Here is a 23,698-nt window from a genome sequence, read left to right as displayed (position 1 = left end):
GACAGCAGTCCTGCCAGCACAAGGGTTAAACCCATTGCAACCATGGGGGCGAATGCTGAGTAAAATGTAATGTCCCTTTTGTCTATGTGATCAATATAGTTATTACAAAACCCAGCACTGGAGTCTGTTTACTTCTTTCTCTGAAAGTGCCTAATGAATATACTTATGACACGGAACATTCCTACTGAGATTCCAGAGGTAGGTATCTCACAACAGATTGGTTATAGAAGCAATCCAATGTTCCTCCAGCTTGTCTAACACGCACATTTCCATTTATTCCATTTATTGTGCACAGTTGTCTGGTGGCACATTCAAAATATTACAGTCTGCTGAAAGCTGTCTTTGCTCCATCGTTTCCCAGTCCTGCTTTCACAGCTGGACCTCAATGTCCAGGCTGTCTTTATTGGATTCGTTCTTCTGACAGGGTTCTGGCTTTGGCTGAGGTCGGTTGTGGAAGTCAACAAAGATGTTGTAGATGAAGATTCCAAGCAGACTCCCCAACGTTGGGGCCACAATGGGGACCCACCACCAGCAATTTCCAGCTCTGAAAGAAAGCGGAATACATAAAGGATTGTTAGGGCATGTAAGAAATCAGATAGTGTGTGTGTGTGTCAACGGTTGGGTTACGCTCAGGGAGCTAGCTGAGCCTGGGAGTTTTGGATACAGTTACATTTTTCACAGTTGAGCTGTGCAAGTGCTCACAAGCAGAGAGAGAGACAGTTTGGAGTGCGCTCTTGCTTCATGACCTGCTGGAAGGAGTCTCTCCACATGGACAAAGAAAGACCATTTTAAATCTCTCTCTCTTTTTTTATATAAAAAATCCCTCTAAAAGGACATTATGTGAGTTAATGTGACTGATCACATCATTGTACATATGTTGGTCTGGATTACAAAGACTAAACTACTTGTTCTTTATTGAAAATCTGTGTAGCATGTTTTCTTTCAGTGTGTGGACTGATCAAATGTGAACTATGCGTGATTTTACATTACATCACAAGGATGGCACATTGAGGAGGGGGCAAGGTTTAGTTTTCTGCTGCTCTGGAGATTAGGACACAATGGAGCAACGGATTCATTTTGCAGGACATGAGATTCCACCTAACCATTAGGAAGAACCTCCTGATTGTATAGAGCTGTTAGACACAAACATATAGAATATAGATAGATAGCTAGATAGATAGATAGATAGATAGATAGACAGACAGACACATACACACAGATGGAGAGAAAGAGAGAGAAAGAGAGAGGGAGGGAGCATTTATATTGTGGAATGAATGCAGTTTGACACCACTTGAACTGACATAGCTCAATGCTTTGAAAACCTGGGATTTGTAGTTTGGGAAAATTTATTTATTTGCTTATTTACATGATTTATATTCTGCCCTTCTCACCCCGCAGGAGACCCAGGGCAGGTTACAATGCACATATACATGGCAAACATTCAGTGCCATTTAGACGTACAACATATATAGACAGACACAGAGGCAATTTAACATTCCAGCTTTCCGGCTTCATGAGGGTATGCTCAATTCTCAGCCACAGGGGGGGTGGGGGGTGCTGCTTCACCATTCACTAGTGATACCAATCCTTGATGAAGTACTTCCTCATTCTTGCACACACTGCTGAAGGTTTTATGTTGTTGTAAATTAGTTACCGTATATTCCGGTGTACTAGACGGCTTTTTAGGCATGTAAAACCTTATAAAATTTTGGGGGTCGTCTAGTACGCCGGGTATAAAATTAAAATAATAATAAAATTACATACTATGGCTGCCTTGGGCTCGGGCTCCCCTCCTCCTCCTCCACCTTGACTCATGGTGGCCTCCCAGGCAGGCTCCCCGTCCTTCCTCCCTTCCTGGTTGCGTTCCTTGCTCAGGCCCAGGCCTCTTCTTTGTTGGTGGCCAGGCCCCTGGGCTGCTTTCCGCGCTGCTCAGGCCACTCTCCTTTCTGTCCATACCTCACGAGAAGTGCCTCTTCTCCCGTAAGACAACATTGTCTCGTGGGAGAAGAGGCACTTTGCGCGAGGCCTGGACAGGAAGAAGGAGAGCGGCCTGAGAAGCGCCTGGTTTGGAGAGTTGTCTTAAACGGCGAGTATATCCCCAACTCTCTATTTTGTTTGCTAAAGTTGGGGGGTCGTCTTATAGCCCCAGTCGTTTTGTACCCTGGAATATACGGTAAATTAACCTCCCCGCATAAACCGGTACCTAAATTTTCTACTTGACAGATACAACTGTCTTTTGGACTGCATAGGTCAACAGCAAGCTAGACTATTAATGGTTGGGAGCTCACTCTGACCCAGGCAGGCTTCAAACTCATGACCTCTCAGTCAGTAGTGATTTAATACAACTTGCTACTTACTAGCTGCGCCACAGCCCGGTCCAATAGCATTCCTTGGCAGTAAAGGCTAAAGACCATGACAAACTTCCTCCAATGATTCCACAGCATTGAGCTATGGCAGTTCAGATGATACAGTGTAGAAGCACCCAGAATGTATGTGTGTATGGCAATACAACTCCCATCTATCCAAGCTAGTAGGGTCAATAAAGGGGTTATGAGAGTTGCAGTCCAAAAAGAATAATATCTAAGAGGCACCAGTTGCCCATCCTGGCAACCACGGTGTTGGGGTTCAGCCTGTGTGTGAACCTGAACCGGATTCTCTGATTGTATTTCCTGATGCTACTGAAAATGTATTTCTCCCTGAGGGTAATTCTGAGGTCAGTGACTTGGAAAGTGAAACTACACATTCTGATGAGAATGTTGCAGAGTCAAGGGGTGATAACTCTCCAGAGGAGATAGCACCTGGATTCCTTAATGAGGATAGAAAAGGACAGATTTGGAAAAACAGGAGTGAATCGCAGAGTTTGCGAAGGTCAAGCAAATTAAGGGAAAAGGAAGCTCAGGCTTCAAAGCCTGGAGGCGTGTCACGAAACAGTTTCTTCAGTTTTAATTGCCTCTCGCCGGGTTGTCTCTTTAGAACAGGCATCATTTAGACTGAGGCATTACCTTGGCAGATTTCCCTGTTTCCTGTGGCCTACATCCCAAGAGGCTTCTAGTGATCCAAGTACGATTAGTGATTTGCTAACAGGTTCCAGGTTTTTACAGTGTTGCTTTTGGAATTTTGATCTAATTCATGGATATTCCTGACTGCTGAATTTTACTGTGGCTTTTTGACTTTGCATTTTCCTCTATTTTGTAACCATTTTGCATCAATAAAAAGGGATTGTTTTTCCCACAGTCAAGTGTGGTGGATTGTTATCTTATGGTCTCGTTTCCTGCTCTGTATTGCAACACACGGAGGTAAACTCACAGGAAGACATCCCGACCCCATCCAGCAATGGCAGTGAAAATCCTTGGTGGCAAATCCCGGGAAGGGTTGATGGCGTAGCCGGTGTTCATGCCCATGGACATGCCAATTGCCACAACGAGAAGCCCCGTGATAAACGCGCCAGTGCCCTGAAGAGCAGCTGCATTCTTTGTGTCATTGATGGAGAGGACTCCAATGAGAAGAATACTGGTGGCAATGACCTGGAGGGAATGGGATGGGGAGAGAGGAGGGGACACAGAGAAGACAGTCAACACACAGAAGAGCCTTCTCAAATCAAGAAATCCCATGCCAGTCAGTGCACAACGGTCACTGCAATTTCTTCACCATATCCTAGATGATCTGAGGACGTTTATGAGTTGTCTACATTTTCATTCTGGTTCTGGGATGGCAACTTCAGTTAGTCTTTTGTTTAATCCCAAACAGCCATAGACCTTACTGCAGAACCAACCCCAACAATATTCAAAACAGGAAAAGCCACTTTTAGTTTGGTTGCAGCGGAGTGAATCTGGAGGTTGCAAAGAGCTTTAGAGTTTGCAGAAGTATTGTTCCTGGAACTTCGAGGAGAAGCAAATATCCTTGTTTCCCCGAGATGGAAGAGTGGAGTTCATGGCCTTAAAAGCACAGGCAGCCTATGGGTCACACTTTGCTCATCCCTGTTCTGGATTACTTAGATGTCTGAACCTCCATGCATAGAAAGCTAATATAAGAAGCAAAGAGGTTTCTCCTGAGATGCTAGTTTTCTTTCTGCAGGTATCGGACACATTGATGTGGAAATAAGGTTCCCATATCACCACCTATGGGACAGTCCACATTCGTGAGCCTTGTGCTTCCAATCTTACTCTGACTCCCCCATACACCCATTTCCTTTCTCTACTCTATTCCAGAGAACAGCAACCCCCCACATCCTGGCTACTGGTGCTGAAATTGGACATCAGGATTGAAAAAAACCCTGTGTTTTCAAACATCCCACTCCCCAAAAGACATTTCTATGGCCCCAAAATGGCACACCACAATCTGGCTCAAGCCAAGATGCATTCCAATGCAACAAAGTTGCATAGATCTCAACCCACACTGACCTCACTATGGAGATCGGCTTGGAATAGTTCCTTTTCCCAGACTACAATGTCCAGAATCACACAGGAAGTGGCAACTGATGGTGTCCATGGCACGGGACAATCCAAAGGATAAAAGTATTGGCCCCAATTCAGATTCAGCACCTTGGAGAGCTCTCTCAAAGTTGGCCTTGGCTCTCTAGCACATTGTTTCTCAACCTCCCTAATGACACCATCCCTTAATACAGTTCCTCATGTGGTGGTGACCCCCAACCATAACATTATTTTCATTGCTACTTCATAACTGTCATTTTGCTCCTGTTATGAATCATAATGTAAATATCTGATATGCAGGATGTATTTTCATTCACTGGACCAAATTTCGCACAAATATCCAATACGCCCAAATCTGAATACTGATGGGGTTTGGGAGCTGTAATTGCTAGGATTTATAGTTCACCTACAATCAAAGGGCATTCTGAACTCCACCAGTGATGGAACTGAATCAAACTTGGCACACAGAACTCAAATGATCAACAGAAAATACTGGAAGAATTTGGTGCGCATTGACCTTGAGTTTTGGAGTTGTAGTACACCTACATCCAGACTCAAACAATGATGGATCTGGACCAAACTTGGCACGAATACTCAGTATGCCCAAATGTGAATACTGGTGGAGTTTGGGCAAAACAGACCTTGACATTTGGGAGTTGTAGTTGCTGGGATTTATAGTTCACCTACAATCAAAGGGCATTCTGAACTCCACCAGTGATGGAACTGAATCAAACTTGGCACAAAGAACTCAAATGATCAACAGAAAATACTGGAAGAATTTGGTGCGCATTGACCTTGAGTTTTGGAGTTGTAGTTCACCTACATCCAGACTCAAACAATGATGGATCTGGACCAAACTTGGTACAAATACTCAGTATGCCCAAATGTGAATACTGGTGGAGTTTGGGCAAAATAGACCTTGACATTTGGGAGTTGTAGTTGCTGGGATTTATAGTTCACCTACAATCAAAGAGCATTCTGAACCCCACCAATGATAGAATTGGGTCAAACTTCCCACACAGAATGACTAACAGAAAATCATGTGTTTCTGGTCTTTGGAGACCCCTCTGATACTTCTCCATGATCTCCACAAGGGTCCTGACCCCCAGGATGAGAAACATTGTAGCAGCTGGCAGAGTTCCCCAAAAGTGAAATGACGCAGCTCATATCTTATGATGCACACGGTCACCACAACTGGGCACATAATGAGCAGATAAGAGTTTTCCCCTCATGGGAATTATGCCCAGCTCAAATGATATTTTCCTTAAGTCCCCAAATTTCTAGTCTTGCAGTAAGTGGGGCATCGAAAGTCATTAGCACTGCGGAATATTTTATTGCCATCTCTTTGGTCACTTTGCCTGACCCCTTTTCTTTCCTAAACTGGATTTCCAAATGAGCAAGTTTTAAACTATTGCAATACCAGAAATTTGGGGTCTGAAGACAAGTATCAGGGGGGTAAAGCTCTTATTTTGGTTGTCCATCCCCACAAACACTAGGGTATCCCCAAACATCAGTATTTCCTGCTGTTTCAAGTGATATAGACCTGAGTGAAGCTGAGATGCTAAATATTTGGCAAGGCCATAAATCAGAGTGAATTCAGGCTGAAAGGAGTTGACCAAAGGACTCAGGTGTCTAAAGAATAGAGCCAAGCCTTGGTCATGTTCTGCCCCCTTCCCAGCATCCCACCATTGTAGATGGGTTTCAGGCACTCACCTCATTAAAAAACCCACCCCACATAGACATGTATGGGGCCGGGTAGGTGGAAAAGATCCCTGCGGTGGCGGTAGGTCCCGTGACGGTCAGGACTCCTCCCGTATACTCCTGGAGAGCATCTAGGATGGAAGGAGAAGCAACCGAGATAAGCACTTGAACAAGGATGGTGAAAAAGCGACCGAGGATATCGAAGGGCAATAAAAAAGATCAAAGATATATGAGAAGTCAGGTTGAACTATTTGAAAGTGTGTCCTATTGAGGAGCGGGCAAGCCTGTTTTCTGCTGCTCTAAAGACCAGGATACAGAACAATGGGTTCAAATGGCAGGAAAAAGGGATTCCTCCTAAATTTGTAGGAAGGACCTCCTGAGGTTCAGAGCTGTTCAACGATGGAATATCCTCCCTCAGAACATAGTGGAGTCTCCTTCTCTGGAGGACCATCTGGAGGACCATCTGTTGAGGGTGCGTTGATTGGGTATTCCTGCCCAGCAGAAGGGGGCTGGACTGGATGGCCCTTGGGGGTCCCTTCTAACACTTAAGGATTGGTGCCAATCATGCTTACAAGGGAAGAGAATCCAAACTTGGGGTGCCACTGGAGAGAAGGCCCTGCACCTCCCATTTTGGCATCTGTGTTTTCGTAGATCAAAGTGTTATATAATAATAATCATCATCATCATCATCATCATCATCATCATCATCATACTTTATTTATACCCCGCTACCATCTCCCCAAGGGACTCAGGGAGGACCATCTGGTCAGCTCTCCTGTTTAAGGAGCTCCACTGGCTGCCTTTCATTTTCCGGACCCAATTCAAGATGCAGGTTCTCATCTACAAAGCCCTGAACGGTTTGGGACCCACCTACCGTCATGACCGCATCTCTGTATACGAACCCACACAATCTCTTCGATCATCTGGAGAAGCCCTGCTCGCGCTCCCACCTGCATCGCAAGCGCGATTCGTGGGGACGAGGGACAGAGCCTTCTCGGTGGTGGCCCCTCGACTCTGGAACTCACTCCCCAAGGACATCAGGCATGTCCCAATGCTGGCAGTCTTTAGAAGGAGCTTGAAAACGTGGTTGTTCCAGTGTGCCTTCCCAGAATAAGGAAACTCCAAGCAATATGTCCCAAATGCACTTTACTAGAGATCTAGAATTGCCACGCCCCACCTATCTCCTTTCTTGTAGTTTGAAGCCATTGTTCCATTGCGTCGTAGTCTCCAAGGAAGCAGAAAACAAGCTTGCTCCCTCCTCCCTGTGGCTTCCTCTCACATAATTTATACATGGCTATCATATCTCCTCTCAGCCTTCTCTTCTTCAGGCTAAACATGCCCAGCTCCTTAAGCCGCTCCTCATAGGGCTTGTTCTCCAGACCTTTGATCATTTTAGTCGCCCTCCTCTGGACACATTCCAGCTTGAATTGTGGTGCGGGGTATAAATAAAGGTTTATTATTATTATTAAAGAACTTGTGTCCCATTGGAGGGCTGAATAGAATACCTTTCCACATCCTTCGTAACCATTACCCGGACTTTCCTCAAGCTTATGAACACCAAATAGCTTAAAGCATAGCATTTCCACTTTGCATTTCTCAGGTTTTGCAGGACAAGCAGGTAAGGAAGCTACATACCGTAGTACAGAGCAAAAACTGTACAGGCAGCCAAAAAGGAGCCCAGAAACTGTCCAATCACGTACGCCGGAAACTTGTACCAGGAGAGATTTCCTATGAGGCAGTTTGCAAAGGTGATGGAGGCATTCATGTGAGCTCCTGTTTCAACGGAAACAAGGGTAATGGAATCATTAATGTCACAAGGAACGACCACCACCATCAACAGCAACAATATTATTATTCCTATCATCATGAATTTTGACCAAGGGTCTTTTTACAAAAATGCAATAAAACCACAACAGCGGAGAGTTCCATAGTGTAAATCTCAACTATGTTGCTCAGTGTCAACAGTGATTGAACAAGGTTAAAAAAGGTCAAGATTTCCCCTGACATTAAGTCTAGTTGTGTCTGGCTCTGAGGGGTGATGCTCATCTCAATTTCTAAGCCAAAGAGCCAGCATTGCCCATAGACACGTCCAAGGACGTGGCCGGCATAACTGCATGGAGTCCCGTTACCTTCTCGCCAAGGCAGTACCTATTGATCTACTCACAAGTGCATGTTTTCTAGCACCGGGATTGTGGTGCAGCTGGCTGAGTGTCAGCTGCATTAAGATCGCTCTGACCAAAAGGTCATGAGTTTGAAGCCAGCCCGGGTTGGAGTGGGTTTCCAACCAATTGTGTAGCCTGTTGTCGACCTTTGCAACCCGAAAGACAGTTGCATCTGTCAAGTAGGAAAATTAGGTACCACCTTAAAGTGTGGGGAGGCTAAATTAACTGATTTATGAGGCCATAAAGAAGACTCCAGCAAAGCATTCCAGCGGGGAAGCATGCGGGGAATGCGGAAGTGCTTCATCAGTGTCGCAGATAGACGATGAAAGCGACAGCTCTCCTGGCGGCCAGAAAACGTTAAATAGCCTCTGTGTATGTCTGTATATGTTGTATGTCAAAAATTGGCATTGAATGTTTGCCATATATGTGTACACTGTGATCTGCCCTGAGTCCCCTGCGGTGTGAATAGATAAATACTGTAAATAAATAAATAAATAAATAACTGCTAGGTTGGCAGAAGCTGGGGCTAACAGTGGGAGCTCACCCTGCTCCCTGGATTTGAACCACCAACCTTTGGGTCAGCAAGTTCAGTAGCACAGCAGTTTAACTCACTGCGCCACTGGGGCCCCCAATTGAACAAGGATATGTGCAATAGGCAAGTGCAATAAGAATGGGCAGATGAACTTTATCTCAAACTTCCTTTCTGTGTCCATCCATCATCATAATCATCATCATCAACAACAACAACGACAACAACATAGTTAAAATAAACACATTAAAATATATTGTCTAGTTGTGTCTGACTCTGGGGGGGGGGGGGGGGGGTGATGCTCATCTCAATTTCTAAGCCAAAGAGCCAGCATTGCCCATAGACACGTCCAAGGACATGTGGCCAGCATAATTGCATGGAGTGCTGTTACCTTCTCGTCAAGGTGGTACCTATTGATCTACTCACATGTGCATGTTTTCAAACTGCTAAACAACAACATAATTTCTAATTGATGTCATTTCTTTATCCTTGTGGGTAAATAGTATTTCTTGTTGTTTCTTTGTCAGTGTTGATGTAGAGATTGTCTGGTTTGCCTATTCTGGAACAAGCAACATTCCTTCTTTAGGGGTCCCTTTCAAATCTATGGTACTATATCTGTCTTGGAAAGACAGGCGGACAAACGTCAGCGTGCTGGAAGAAGCAAAGACCACCAGCATTGAAGCAATGGTCCTCCGCCATCAACTCCGCTGGACCGGCCACGTTGTCCGGATGCCCGACCACCGTCTCCCAAAGCAGTTGCTCTACTCTGAACTTAAGAACAGCAAATGGAATCACTAGGTTCTTGTGGGTTTTTTCAGGCTATAGGGCCATGTTCTAGAGGCATTTCTCCTGACGTTTCGCCTGCATCTATGGCAAGCATCTTTAGAGGTAGTGAGGTCCAGTGGAGCTGATGTAGCAGAGGAGTTGTGTGCTCCCTGTATGACGCTCCGGTGATTAATCTGGCTGCCGCCCGTTGGACTAGTTGAAGTTTCCGAACAGTCTTCAAAGGCAACCCCATGTAGAGTGCATTGCAGTAATCTATTCGGGATGTAACAAGAGCGTGGACCACTGTGGCCACACGACCTCTGAGATCACACGACCTCACTACCTCTGAGGATGCTTGCCATAGATGCAGGCAAAGCGTCAGGAGAAATGCCTCTAGAACATGGACCTATAGCCCAAAAAAAACTACTAGAATCTAGTGATTCCAGCCATGAAAGCCTTCGACAATACGGCAAATGGAATATTGGTAGACAGGAAAAGAGATTTAAAGATGGGCTCAAAGCCAACCTTAAAAACTCTGGCATAGACACTGAGAACTGGGAAGCCCTGGCCCTTGAGCGCTCCAGCTGGAGGTCAGCTGTGACCAGCAGTGCTGCAGAATTTGAAGAGGCACGAATGGAGGGTGAAAGGGAGAAACATACCAAGAGGAAGGCGCGTCAAGCCAACCCTGACCGAGACCGCCTTCCATCTGGAAACCAATGCCCTCACTGCGGAAGAAGGTGCAGAGCAAGAAGAGGGCTCCACAGCCACATACAGATCCACAAGAACACTGGAAGACAATCATCGGGAAACGAGGGATCGCCTAAGTAAGTAACTATATCTGTCATATAAATATGTGTGTGTGTGTGTGAATCATATCTATCTATCTATATCTTTGGCTGAATGGCTTTTTGTCAGGAGGGCTTTGATTATGTTTTAATGCCCTGGTGAAGGGAGTTGGACTGGATGGCCTTCAGGCACCATTTCTCAACCTGGGGGTCAGGACTCACCTGAGATTCCACCTGCGGCATGGACACCCAGCATGACGCCGAATCCAAATGCCAGATTGATGCTCAAATACTGCCCATACTCCTTCCGTCCCAACACCACCTGGGCAACGCAGGCATTGCCAACCGTCTGTTGGGAAGAACAGAGAGAGAGGACTGTGAGACCATCTGCCTTCTTGGAAGATGGACAATCTCTATCGTCTCCTTTGATCAGCTGAAATCTGCTCAAGAAATGAGAATTTTAATTTATACAGTGGGGCCAGGGAGGGTCACCCTTCCAAACCCAAAAGTCAAAGGTTTCATCCTTGTCATCTCCAGTTGAAGGAGATCTAAGAGAGTTGGGAACTATCCCTGCCTGAGATATTGGAGAGCAAAGGATTGCTAACCATAAAGGATGGTTTCTGACTTCACGGCATCATTTGGAATGAATTGCACGATATGAGCTGGTAACTTTGCTGAAAGGGTTGCCCAATGGCCTATCAAGGAATACATCTATATCAGGCATGGACAAACTTCAGCCCTTTCTCCAGGTGCTTTGGACATCAACTTCCACAATTCCTAACAGCCAGTATTCCAAAACACTTGGGAGGGAGGGATGAAGTTTGCTCATGCGTAATCAATATGCACATTTGCATGAATGAAGAGTGAAGAAACCTTGGAGTGGTCATAGTAATGTGGCCACTCAGTTGGCCCTGAATATTAGGTGCAGATGATGTCCAAATCTGTCATTCCTTCTCACCTATCACCAAGGAGGCTGTCCAAACCTTGGCCGCTGTGTCGGACTAGATGAGAGCTAACAAATTGAAATTGAATTCAGACAAGACAGAGGTCCTACTGGTCAGTCACAAAGCCGAACAGGGCATAGGGTTACAGCCTGTGTTGGATGGGGTTCCACTCCCCCTGAAGACGCAGGTTCGCAGCTTGGGAGTGATCCTGGACTCATCGCTGAGCCTGGAAACCCAGGTCTCAGCGGTGGCCGGGAGAGCTTTTGCGCAATTAAAACTTGTGCGCCAGCTGCACCCGTACCTTGGGAAGTTTGATCTGGCCACAGTGGTCCACGCTCTTGTTACATCCCGAATAGATTACTGCAACGCACTCTACGTGGGGTTGCCTTTGAAGACTGTTCGGAAACTTCAATTAGTCCAACGGGCGGCAGCCAGATTAATCACCGGAGCGTCATACAGGGAGCACACAACTCCTCTGCTACATCAGCTCCACTGGCTGCCGATCCAGTTCCAAGCACAATTCAAAGTGCTGGTTTTGACCTATAAAACCCTATACGGCGCTGGGCCAGCGTACCTGTCCGAACGTATCTCCTTTTATGTCCCACCACGGAGTTTAAGATCTTCTGGGGAGGCCCTGCTCTCGGCCCCACCCTTATCACAAGTGAGGCTGGTGGGGACGAGGGACAGGGCCTTCTCAGTGGTGGCCCCTCGCCTGTGGAATTCATTCCCCGGGAAAATCAGGTCATCAACATCCCTCCTCTCCTTCAGAAGGAAGCTGAAGACATGGATATGGGACCAGGCCTTTGGGTAATCTGGCAGATCAAAAAGGTAATGATGTTTAGAGTTGGAAAGGACTATGGTAATGCTAAATGGATGACAGATTTTAGAACTCGATGTATGCGGGCTATAGAGCGGTTTTTAGTTGATATTGTATTAATTGTATGTTTTTAACTATTGTGCTTATTGTTATTGCATTTTTATTGGAAGCTGAATTGAAGGAGTTCGGTGATTTTTCCATTTTGTGCCTTTAGGCAGATGCTTGAAAGGTCAAAGCAGATTGAAATAAGGGAGGTGATTTATCTCAATTAACTAACAGTTTGAGCCTCACAAGTTCCCCCACTGGCCTGAATGGACTGAATTTTACCGAAACGGAAACAGAACTCAAGGTTCTGAATTATGAATCCCCCTCACAACCTCTGAGGATGCTTGCCATAGAAGCAGGCGAAATGTCAGGAGAGAATGCTTCTAGAGCATGGTCATATAGCCTGAAAAACCTACAACAACCCAGTGATTCCACCCATGAAAGCCTTCGACGATGTGTGGCATTAACACTTGTACTATGTATTGTCGAAGGCTTTCATGGCCAGAATCACTGGGTTGTTGTAGGTTTTTTCAGGCTATATGGCCATGTTCTGGAGGCATTCTCTCCTGACGTTTTGTCTCTCCAGACCTCACTACCTCTGAGGATGCTTGCCATAGATACAGGTGAAACATCAGGAGAGAATGCCTCTAGAACAATGGTTCTCAACCTGGGGTCCCCAGATGTTTTTGGCCTACAACTCACAGAAATCCCAGCCAGTTTACCAGCTGTTAGGATTTCTGGGAATTGTAGGCCAAAAACATCTGGGGACTCCAGGTTGAGAACCACTGTTCTAAAACATAGTCATATAGCCCGAAAAAACCTACAACAACCCACTGGTACTATGACACTGGACAATTCAGAGGGACAGCAAACTGTTCTGCCTGTGTAAACAGTGCTATTGTGTTCCCTCCTCTCCTTCCTATTTTTTCCCTCTCCTTGGTCAAAGGGGGCTCTCAGCAAATGACACCCTTCCTTTGGGTCCAGATGCCACTCTTTCCTACCCCAAGAAAGAGGAGCAAAGCCATCCCAAGCTGGCCATCCCTCCACCCAAAGCCTCAAAACTCCTCTCCAACTCTTGGCACCTTGAGCCAATTCTCGTCCTCCTCCTCCTCACCATCAGAAGGTAGGTTGCCAGGGCCTCTGCCAGACCTTGCCGGACTGTCTCATTCCGGATCGTCACCAAGCCGATGACCTTTTCCAACATCTTTAACCCAGATGTTGAGGAAACTCAGCTCCTGTTGAGAAGGAAGACGTCACTGTAGTGGAGCACTTCTTTACTGGGACTGGTGCCACCATCCTTTTAACCCCATCTTGGTTGGGTTGTTGTGAAGATCTGGTTATGACAGTGCGAGTATCACGCTGCTTCCTCCTCCCTTTCTTACCTCTCTCTTCCTCTCTGCAAACTCTGCCCTGTGAACCCTTTGGAGCAATATTCATGCTCCAAAGCTTACGAAATTCTCTCCGCTGTGAAAGAAAACAGACCCGCCTTAAAGAAAGCCTGGAAAATGAAATCTATTGTTTGGGAAAGAAGAGAAAAGGGAAGCAAAGCCAGTAAGTGTTGAACGCTGTCTCTTCTTTGAAAGCAGCAGCATATTTTGATGAGATCAAGCAGTGAACACCACAATACTTTTCCCGGTTTCTTCTGACGTAACATGTGTGTTTAATGTTTTGCAAATGTGCAATGCTTCTGACAGATGCAATAGTGCCAGCGTGGTAGAGTAGTTTGAGCATTGGATTATGGCTCTGGAGACCAGGGTTCAATTCAACTCTTGATCATAAAACTCACTGGCAAGCAACAGACTCTTCGTACCAGAAAATCTTATGACAGGTTTATGTATTTACTTCGTTACCATCCTGCCTTTCTCCTATATAAGGAGTCAAGGCAGCTAACAATGAATAATGCAAATTAAAACAATGCTCAATGACTTAAACTATAAATATAAAAATAAAAAATCCAATATTTTGTATCATTAAAACAATTAAAATGCATTAAAACTCCATTCATAGAATCATAGAGTTGGAAGAGACCTCATATACCATTCAATCCAACCCTATTCTGCGAAGAAGCACCCCTGACAGATGGTCATCCAGCCTTTGTTTCAAAGCTTTCAAAGAAGGAGCTTCCACCACACTCTGGGACAGAGAGTTCCTCTGCCGAACAGCTCAATCTCACCGTTAGGAAGTTCTTCCCAATGTTCAGGTGGAATCCTTTCTTGTAGTTTGAAGCCATTGTTCCATTGCGTCCTAGTCTCCAGGGCAGCAGAAAACACGCCTGGTCCCTCCTCCCTATTACTTCTTCTCACATATTTATACATGGCTCTCATGTCTCCTCTCAGCCTTCTCTTCTCAAGGCTAAGCATGCCCAGCTCTTTCAGCTGCTCCTCATAGGACTTGTTCTCCAGACCCTTGATCCAGCTTGCCAATATTTCCCTTCAATTGCGGTCCCCGGAATTGGACACGGCGTGATTCTAGGTGTGGTCTGACCAAGGCGGAATAGAGGGGTCGCATGACTTCCACACCCCAAGACTTTGCCTTAATCTCACTATAACTCAGAAACGGATTGAAGGCACATCACCAACACTTTGGAAGATGTAATAATGTATAATGTGATGCAGTGGACTGTGGCAAAAAAAAAAAAGCCAATGGGATTTTGGCCTGCATCAACAGGAGTCCAGTGTCTAGACCCAGGGAAATCATGCTACCCCTCTATTCTGCTTGGTTAGACCACATTATTCTGCTTGGAATAATGTGCCCAATTCTGGGCACCGCAATTGAAGGGAGATATTGACAAGCTGGAATGTGTCCAGAGGAGGGCGACTAAAATGATCAAGGGTCTGGAGAACAAGCCCTATGAGGAGCGGCTTAGGGAACTGGGCATGTTTAGCCTGAAGAAGAGAAGGCTGAGGGGAGATATGATAGCCATGTATAAATATGTGAGGGGAAGTCATAGGGATGAGGGAGCAAACTTGTTTGCTGCTGCCCTGGAGACTAGGACGCAATGGAACAATGGCTTCAAACTACAAGAAAGGAGATTCCACCTGAACATTAAGAAGAACTTCCTAACTGTAAGGAGAGCTGTTGAGCAGTGGAACTCTCTGCCCCGGAGTGTGGTAGAGGCTCCTCCTTTGGAAGCTTTTAAACAGAGGCTGGATGGTCATCTGTCGGGGGTGCTCTGAATGCAATTTTCCTGCTTCTTGGCAGAATGGGGTTGGACTGGATGGCCCAGGAGGTCTCTTCCAACTCTATGATTCTATAGACATTAATGTAATAATGGATTAACATACTGGTGGCTGTTCTATATATAATCCCTCTGTTAAAATAATTTTAGCAATAAGCATGTTAGTTAGGATCCTAAGTGGTCAAGCATGACATAGGTTCCCATATGTGGAACTTTGCTATGGCTCCCCTGTCTCTAGTTCCAGGATTCACTATGGCCCTATCTATACTGACCATTTAATGCAGTTCAAAACCCGGTTTGAACTGAAACAACCAGACAACAAACTCCTACCAAAAATGCAAAAAAAATGTATATCCTTTAAGTGCATCAGAACCCCACCTCCTCCAAGGTGAACTGAACCACCTCAACTGGGCTCTCCAGGCCAATGGATACTCCACCTCAGACATCAGAAGAGCTGCAAGACCAAGAACAAGCCACGAGAGTAAAGATGAAGATCCACCCAGAGGGAAAGTGTTCCTGCCATACATCAAGGGAACCATTGACCGCATAGGGAAGCTGATGAGGAAACACAACATACAAACCACTTACAGACCCACCAAGGAAATCCAACAAATGCTACGTTCAGCAAAGGACAAGAGGGATCCTCTCACCTCTGCAGGAGTCTACCGTATACCATGCAGCTGTGGACAAGTCTACAGAGGGACCACCAAACGCATCATTGCCCAAACACGAATCAAGGAACATGAAAGGCACTGCAGACTACTTCAACCAGAGAAGTCAGCCATAGCAGAGCACCTGAGGAACCAACCTGGACACAGAATATTATTTGAGAACACAGAAATGCTGGACCACTCTCACAACCACCATGTCAGACTACACAGAGAAGCCATTGAAATCCACAAGAAGCATGTGGACAATTTCTACAGAAAGGAGGAAACCATGAAAATGAATAAAATCTGACTACCAGTATTAAAAAGAAAACTCTAAAATCACAACAGCACAACAACAGAGAAGAAACAAACAAGGACATCTAATCACCTCTCAACAAAAGTTTGCTCCAGGCACTGTCAGGCCATAATATGCTAATCAAGGTGGTCAGTCGAAACATTCACACCTAGCTCCAGCAGACAAGAGTCCTTTGTCTCATCCTGGTCATTCCACAGATATATAAACCCCTTTTCCTACTTCCAACAGACCTCACTTTCTCTGAGGATGCTTGTCACAGATGCAGGCATGACGTCAGGAGAGAATGCCTCTAGAACATGGCCATATAGCCCGAAAAAACCTACAACAACCCAGTGCTCTGGAGTTTGTGAAATTATCATTTGTGCCTCACACTGGTTCCAGGATTTCTTATCTATTCATTGGCACAGCATGGCCACTTTCTGCAATACTGGTTTGAAACTGCATTAAATGGTCAGTGTAGGTGGGTCCCGTGATTGTAGTCGATATCTGTTCCATTGCTGGTGGCAAAGACTGGAGAAGTATAGCCAGGCATGCAAACCAATGATATCTTCCAGCAATCTACTGGTATTCACTGGAAGTCTCAGCAGATACTAAGGGATCATTGTAGGAGGAAGATGAACCTTGTCTTTTGCCATTGGCTGCAAAATGTCAAGAGAAACTCTGACAACACGACAAACAGGTTTGTGCCCACCATTTCCCTGGTCATTGCATTATTAGAGAAGGGAGGAAGCAATATCTCCCAGCAAATTGTAGTCACAGATAATGACTACCTCATAGTACTATTGCTATTATTATTATTACTAATAGAGCAATTAGAAAGTATATGATTATATAGAGTGAGTGATAGTGAGTAACGGTGTGAGTATGTAGTATGAACCAGTGTGGTGTATTGGACTGAGCGTTAGAGTATGACTCTGGAGAATGCTTGGCCATGACAACCCACTGGATGACCTTGGGCAAGTCACACTTTCTCAGCCTCAGAGGAGCTAAGGCAAAAGCCTCTCTGAACTAAATTTGCCAAGAAAACCAAGTGATGGGTTCACTTTAGGATTATTATTATCTATATAAATAAAAATGTAATGTTCGTTTGTGGGATTAACATAACTCAAAACTACTGGACAAACTGACATGAAATTTGGACACTATACCCCTAACAGGCCAATGAGTAACCATCACTCATAAACCTCCCCAAAAACTGAAGAAATGACTTAAAAACACAAAAAAATCTAAATGACAAAAAGTGAAATCACAATACAGAAAAAAATGGGAAGGAAAAGGGAGGGAGAGAAGGGGAGAAAGAAAGAAAGAAAGAAAGAAAGAAAGAAAGAAAGAGGGAGTGAAAGAAGGAAAGAGCAAAGGAAAGAAGGAAGGAAAGAGGTAGAGAAGGAAGAAAGGAGATAAAGCGGAAGGAAAAGAAAAAGGGAAAGAAGGAAAGAGGCAGAGAAGGAAGGAAGGAAGGAAGGAGAGAAGGAAAGAAGAAAAGGAAAGGAGCGAAGGAAGAAGGGAAAGAAGGAGAGAAAGAGGGAGGGAAGGTTGCCCACAGCAACTCGTGGCAGCTAGTTGTTGTTGTTGTTGTTGTTGTTGTTGTTGTTACCATATTTGGAAACGACTTGTAGGTCCAGAGCAACAATATCGTATGACAACATCCGTATAAATATGAAATTCAGTTATGTTTCATCTACATCTTATACACAAGGTAATTTATATATCTAGATATATAATAAAAGTCAGTGTTTGTATGTTTGTATGTATGTACGTGGCAGCTTTCTGATTGGCTCCCACATCCACAGGCCACTGCGACCTGCACAGGTGACAGACCTGGACCAAACTCGGCACACATAACCCCCATGATCCCCTTTACATCCTGGTGCACTTTGGGGGAGGATGGACAATGGATGATGGGATTTGTAGTACTTTCAAATGCTTTGGTTCCCACAGACCACTGTGACCCCCACCAATGACAGATCAGGGTCAAACTTGGCACACAGACTCCCATGAGCCACTTTATGTCATGTTGTGGTTTGGGGGAGGATGGACCATGAATAATGGGATTTTCAGTACCTTCACTCACTTCCTGAGACCACTGTGACCCACACCAATGATGTATTAAGAACAAACTTGGCACACAGGGCCCACGTGACTCACTCTATATTCTGGTGTGGTTTGGAGACGATGGACCATAGATATGGGACTTGCAGGACCTTCACTCACTTCCAGAAACCACTGCGACTCTCATCCAATGATCTATAAAGACCAAAATTGCCACACAGAGCCCCCATGATACACTCTACATCCTGGTGCAGGTTGGTGCAGGACTTCCAGTACCTTAGGTCACTTCCTGAAACCATTGTGACTCTCATTCAATGACTGATTAAGACCAAACTTAGCACACAGAGCCCCCATGACTGACTCTACATCCTGGTGTGGTTTGTGGGACAATGGACCATGGATGATGGGACTTGCAGTACCTTCACACACTTCCTGAGACCATTGCGACTCACAACCAATAACTGATCAGGATTGAACTTGGCATACAGAGCCTCCATGACCAACTCTACATCCTGGTGTGGTTTGTGGGATATTGGAACATGGATGATGGGACTTGCAATACCTACACTCACTTCCTGGGACCACTTCAATCCACACCAATGAGTGATCAAGACCAAACTTAGCACACAGAGCCCCTATGACCCACTCTACATGCTGGTGCAGTTTGGAGTAGGATGACTATGGATGATGGAACTTGCATATAAGAGTTGTAGTTCACCCGCACCCACTGAACCCAACTGACATTGGATCTATTTATTTTATTTATTTATTTGCTGCATTTGTTAACCGCCGCTCTCAGCCCTAGGGCGACTCGCGGCGGTGTACAACATGTAAAAAACACATTTCACAATAAACTACAACAACAGAAAACAACATATCACTAGTACACTATCATCTAATTACACTAAAATAATCCACTTCGTCTTGTCATAGAATCATAACCAATCTCGTAGTCTACATTCCATTCCAGTTGTCATTTCCAGTTACTGTAGCATTTAGTTAAAGGCCTTCTCGAATAGCCACGTCTTCAGGCTCTTCTGGAAGGACATAAGGGAGGGCGCCTGTCTGATGTCAACAGGGAGGGTGTTCCACAGCCGGGGGGCCACCACTGAGAAGGCCCTCTCCCTCGTCCCCGCCAGGCGTGCCTGTGAGGCAGGCGGGATCGAGAGAAGGGCCTCCCCAGACGATCTCAAGGTCCTCGTGGGCTCATAGGCCGAGATGCGGTCCGAAAGGTATTTTGGGCCGGAACCGTTTAGGGCTTTGTAGGATAACACCAGCACCTTAAATTGGGCCCGGTAGCAAATCGGCAGCCAGTGGAGCTAGTCAACACTTGGAGCACAGACAAATAATGACTTTCTCAAATAACCCAGGCACCACCTGGTACCCAAGCTAGTTTTAAATAATTTTCTGTATAAAACAAATTCAGTGTTCTTTGATAGGAAGCACAGCATAAACCAGCATAAGAGAGGCTGCCCATTCAAACAACAGAAGCAATGATTGAACTGTCAGGATTTGGAAATTCCTTGGCATTTTCTAAGTGATTGCAGAGTTAATGCCTCTGACCTCACCACCTGTAAAAGAGTTAAGCTACTGAAATTATAGTGGGATGGTTAATGCAATGGGAGTTGTATATGTGTTGTAGTAATGCTGAGTATGTTTGATGAGGGTTGAATGGTGTTTTGGAGAGTGTGTTGGAGAACAAGCCTATGTGTTCAATGCATGCCCAAAAGAAAGAAGAAATGAACTTGACCAGGTCTCCCCAGAAAAGTGTTTCATGGTTCTTGATGCTTCCATTCAAATTTTAGGCAATGTTCAGCCAACTGAACATTGCCTAAAAGTAGACAACAACATCTCAACTGAACACCAAAGACATTCAACAACAATTAATAAATTGTTATGGCATTTCAACATTGTTGTTGCTGTGTGCCTTCAGTCCATTTCTGGCCTATGACAAGTCCCATCACAGGGTTGGGATTTACCATAGGCCAGATTTGTTCAGAAGAGATGTGCCATTGCCTTCCTCTGAGGCTGAGAGAGTGTGACTAGCCCTTGGTCATGCAGTGGGTATTGTGGCTGAGCAGGGATTTAACACAATGCTGCCCAATGCTGACACCACTGCACCATGCTGGCACAATTGACAATTATGAACATGGAGAGTAAACAGAGACTTTTTTAAAGGAACCCTAAAATTGTCACCCCAAAAAGTAAATAAAGGACAAAGTTGGAACAGGGACTTACCAGATCCAGGAAAGCAGAAAGGATTCCTGCAGTATTTTACCTGCCAAATATCACAGCTCTTTCCAGGTGAACTCAACTGCAAACGTGCTCACCTTCTTCCTTCCTGCTGATAGTTTAGATGGGCCACATTTGGGTAGCCCTTCCCCTTTTGAGAGCAGTATTTTTAGGGGTGCTCATTAAACTAATTCCTGAGGACAATTTGGTGGGGCAGCTTATCACCGAAACATCCACATGTATGCTTGCTACATATGTATTTTGGTTGCAAAACAACTCAGGGACCTTTCTATGGAGAAGGTTGCCAAACCAGGATAATTATACGATTCTCTGGGGAATTCCTCACCAACTCTTTAGGACCTTTTTGGAAATGGCTCTCCAGTTTTCCTGAGTCACCAACAATGCGGAGGTGGAGGCAGCAGTGAGCGGGCATGAGTCTCACTGGCAAAATCCCAAACAATACCGGTTGAGGTTTCCTTATCTCAAATCAGGAGTGATTGGGAGTTCAGATTTTTCACTACAGATTTTAGAATATTGCCATACACACAACATGAAATATTGGAGATGGGGGCCAAGTTTAAACACCAAATTTGTGGGGGTTTCATATACATCTTACACAATCATCCTGAAGGAGTTTGTCACAACATCCATCTATATAAATAAAATTGAAATGTTAGTTTGTGGGATTAACATAGCTCAAAAACCACTGGATGATTTGACACCAAATTTGGATACAAGACACCTATCAGGCCAATGAGTGACCATCATTCATACAAACATTGAAAAACACAGAAGAAGGGCCTTAAAAGGCCAAAAAAGCCTATTTTTGGACTGCAACTCCCAGCAGTCCTCCTGATCAATCTATTTACCTATCTATTTCTATCTATCTATCTATCTATCTATCTATCTATCTATCTATCTATTTGGAGGATTGCTAGGAGTTGCAGTCCAGGAATAGGAAATTGGGAATACGCAGGGATTTGGATGCCCTCAAAGAAATCCAAGGAGAAGAAAGCTTGCATCTTCGAAGCAATACATTTGGATCATCCTCCTCTCCTGAAGGGCCTGGACTAGGGGATGCTGGGAGCTGTAGTCCGGAAGAGAGTGTGGATATGCTATTGTGTGTTTTGTTTGGCAGGGGGAATCATTTTGTGCTTGCGCTGTAGCATCTTTTTGCTTTTTTGGCTTTTTAAGTCCCTTCTGTTGTGTTTTTCAGTGTTTTTATGAGTGATGGTCACTCGTTGGCCTGATAGGTGTATTGTGTCCAAATTTGGTGTCAAATCATCCAGTGGTTTTTGAGCGATGTTAATCCCACAAACTAACATTACATTACATTTATTTATTTATTTATTGCAGGCTTTTATATCCCGTCCTATCTCAACCTCCGCCGAGGGATTCATGACGGCTAACAAATCGGCACCCCATGGCGCCCACATCAAAAACATAGATAATAAACCTTTATTTGTACCCTGCTACCATCTCCCGAAGGACTCGGTACGGCTTACAAGAGGCCGAGCCTAAATACATCAGTAAAACAACAACAACAACAATACAACAATAAATAAACTCATAAACAAGCAGTAAACATCAACAATAACACCACTACGCATTAAAAGAACCTATGGCAGGACCAAGTATAATAATTAAAATGGTTAAAAATAATTAAAAATTTCTTTGAGGAACAATGGGAACAAAGTCATATTGGATTCCTGCTACTGGAGTGATAGGGATGACACAGGAGTAGTGGATGGAGATTATATTCCAATAGTAGCTCAGATGGTGTTGTATTTCACTGTCAATGTTGACTTTTGTGGAGAGGTGATTGCCAAGATAGCGGGAATGGCCAACATTTCCTAACACCTTCATCTCCCTCCAAAAAAGACCCCAAGGTGGTTAAAGAATAATCGGTCAAGACAAATCAAAGTACAGTTTAGACAACCATGAGCTGTTTTACCTGATTTTCAAATGCTGAACCTTGCATCGAATCCTTGATCTTTGGGATTTCCACACTTAGAAGGAAACTCCTTTGCAACCGTGGACTCCTTCCCACCAGCCCTTTACCTTCTGGGAAACAAAGGATGTGAAGTCACATCACTATTTATGGCATCATCAAGGAGGATGTGATGTCACTGCAAAGAAAGAGCTTAGGTTTGCCTGGCCCAAACAGCCAGATAAACCAAGGTGGACTTTCTATTCCCTTGTAATGAGAGTCATATAGCCAAACCCAGGACTACTCCTGTATTTTGTGTGTTTGTGTGTCAGGAGCAACTTGAGAAACTGCAAGTTGCTTCTAGTGTAAGAGAATTGGTCGTCTGCAAGGACATTGCCCAGGGTTTGCTTGGATGTTTGATATTTTACCATCCTTGTGGGAGGCTTCCCTCATGTCCCTGCATGGGGAGCTGGAGCTGACAGAGGGAGCTCAACCTGCTCCCCCTGGATTTGAACTACTGATCTATTGGTCAGCAGTAATGCTGGCACAAGGATTTAACCCATTGGCCACCGGGAGCTCCTACTCCTGTACTGTAACATATATGTGAAAGAGAGAGCTTCCTCTTGGTTAAAGGGAGCATCATCCGTGTAGAATGAATGCAGCTTGACACCAGTTTAAGTGCCATGGAATCTCAGAGCTCTGGAATCTTGGGAGTTGTAGTTTGGTAGGGTCGCAGCACTCTTGGGCAGAGAGGAACAACAGCCTTGTAAAACTGCCATCTGAATGGAAACTGGTTGAACTGAACTGTGTGTTTGATGCTGTGTGGGATAGACTATCTATATCTGTATCATCTATATCTATATTGATAACTATCTATATATCTATAGAGCTCCCATGACCCACTTTACGTCCTGCTGCTGTTTGGGGGACGATAGACCATGGAGAATGGGATTTGCAGTACCCTCACTCACTTCCAGAGACTAGTGCGACCCACACCAATAACTGAGCAAGACCAAACTTGGCACACAAAGCCCCCATGCCCCACTCTACGTCCTGGTGTGGTTTCGAAGTGTTTGGACTATGGATGATGGGACTTGCAGTATCTTCACTCACTTCTTGACACCACTGTGAGCCACACCAATGACTGATCTAGATCAAACTTCGC

General features: G+C 44.9%; 1 protein-coding gene across 1 annotated transcript; it reads right to left on the bottom strand.

The window, feature by feature from the left end:
- Window positions 1-249: 249 nt before the first annotated feature.
- Window positions 250-13,942, bottom strand: LOC132766832 (aquaporin-7-like). Its single transcript, XM_060761182.2, has 7 exons — window positions 13,561-13,942; window positions 13,293-13,413; window positions 10,595-10,721; window positions 7,767-7,904; window positions 6,144-6,262; window positions 3,307-3,524; window positions 250-544 (listed from the first exon to the last, which is right to left on the bottom strand). Exons 2-7 carry the CDS (start codon window positions 13,380-13,382, stop codon window positions 370-372), a joined length of 867 nt encoding a protein of 288 aa, XP_060617165.2. The 5' UTR covers window positions 13,383-13,413; window positions 13,561-13,942; the 3' UTR covers window positions 250-369.
- Window positions 13,943-23,698: the final 9,756 nt, after the last annotated feature.

Source organism: Anolis sagrei, chromosome 2 (genome assembly GCF_037176765.1).
Source record: "Anolis sagrei isolate rAnoSag1 chromosome 2, rAnoSag1.mat, whole genome shotgun sequence".
NCBI lineage: Eukaryota > Metazoa > Chordata > Lepidosauria > Squamata > Dactyloidae > Anolis > Anolis sagrei.
The sequence above is the reverse complement of the archived record's forward strand: the minus strand, read 5'-3'. Positions and strand labels throughout refer to the sequence as shown.

Excerpts from the sequence above, each read along its gene's own strand:
- LOC132766832 (XM_060761182.2), bottom strand. The coding sequence starts at position 13,382 with ATGTTGGAAAAGGTCATCGGCTTGGTGACGATCCGGAATGAGACAGTC. Across the intron at positions 7,905-10,594 it reads TGCCGCAGGTGGAATCTCAG|GAGCTCACATGAATGCCTCC; the intron begins GTGAGTCCTGAC and ends CCGTTGAAACAG. Across the intron at positions 6,263-7,766 it reads AGTTTTTGCTCTGTACTACG|ATGCTCTCCAGGAGTATACG; the intron begins GTATGTAGCTTC and ends CTTCCATCCTAG.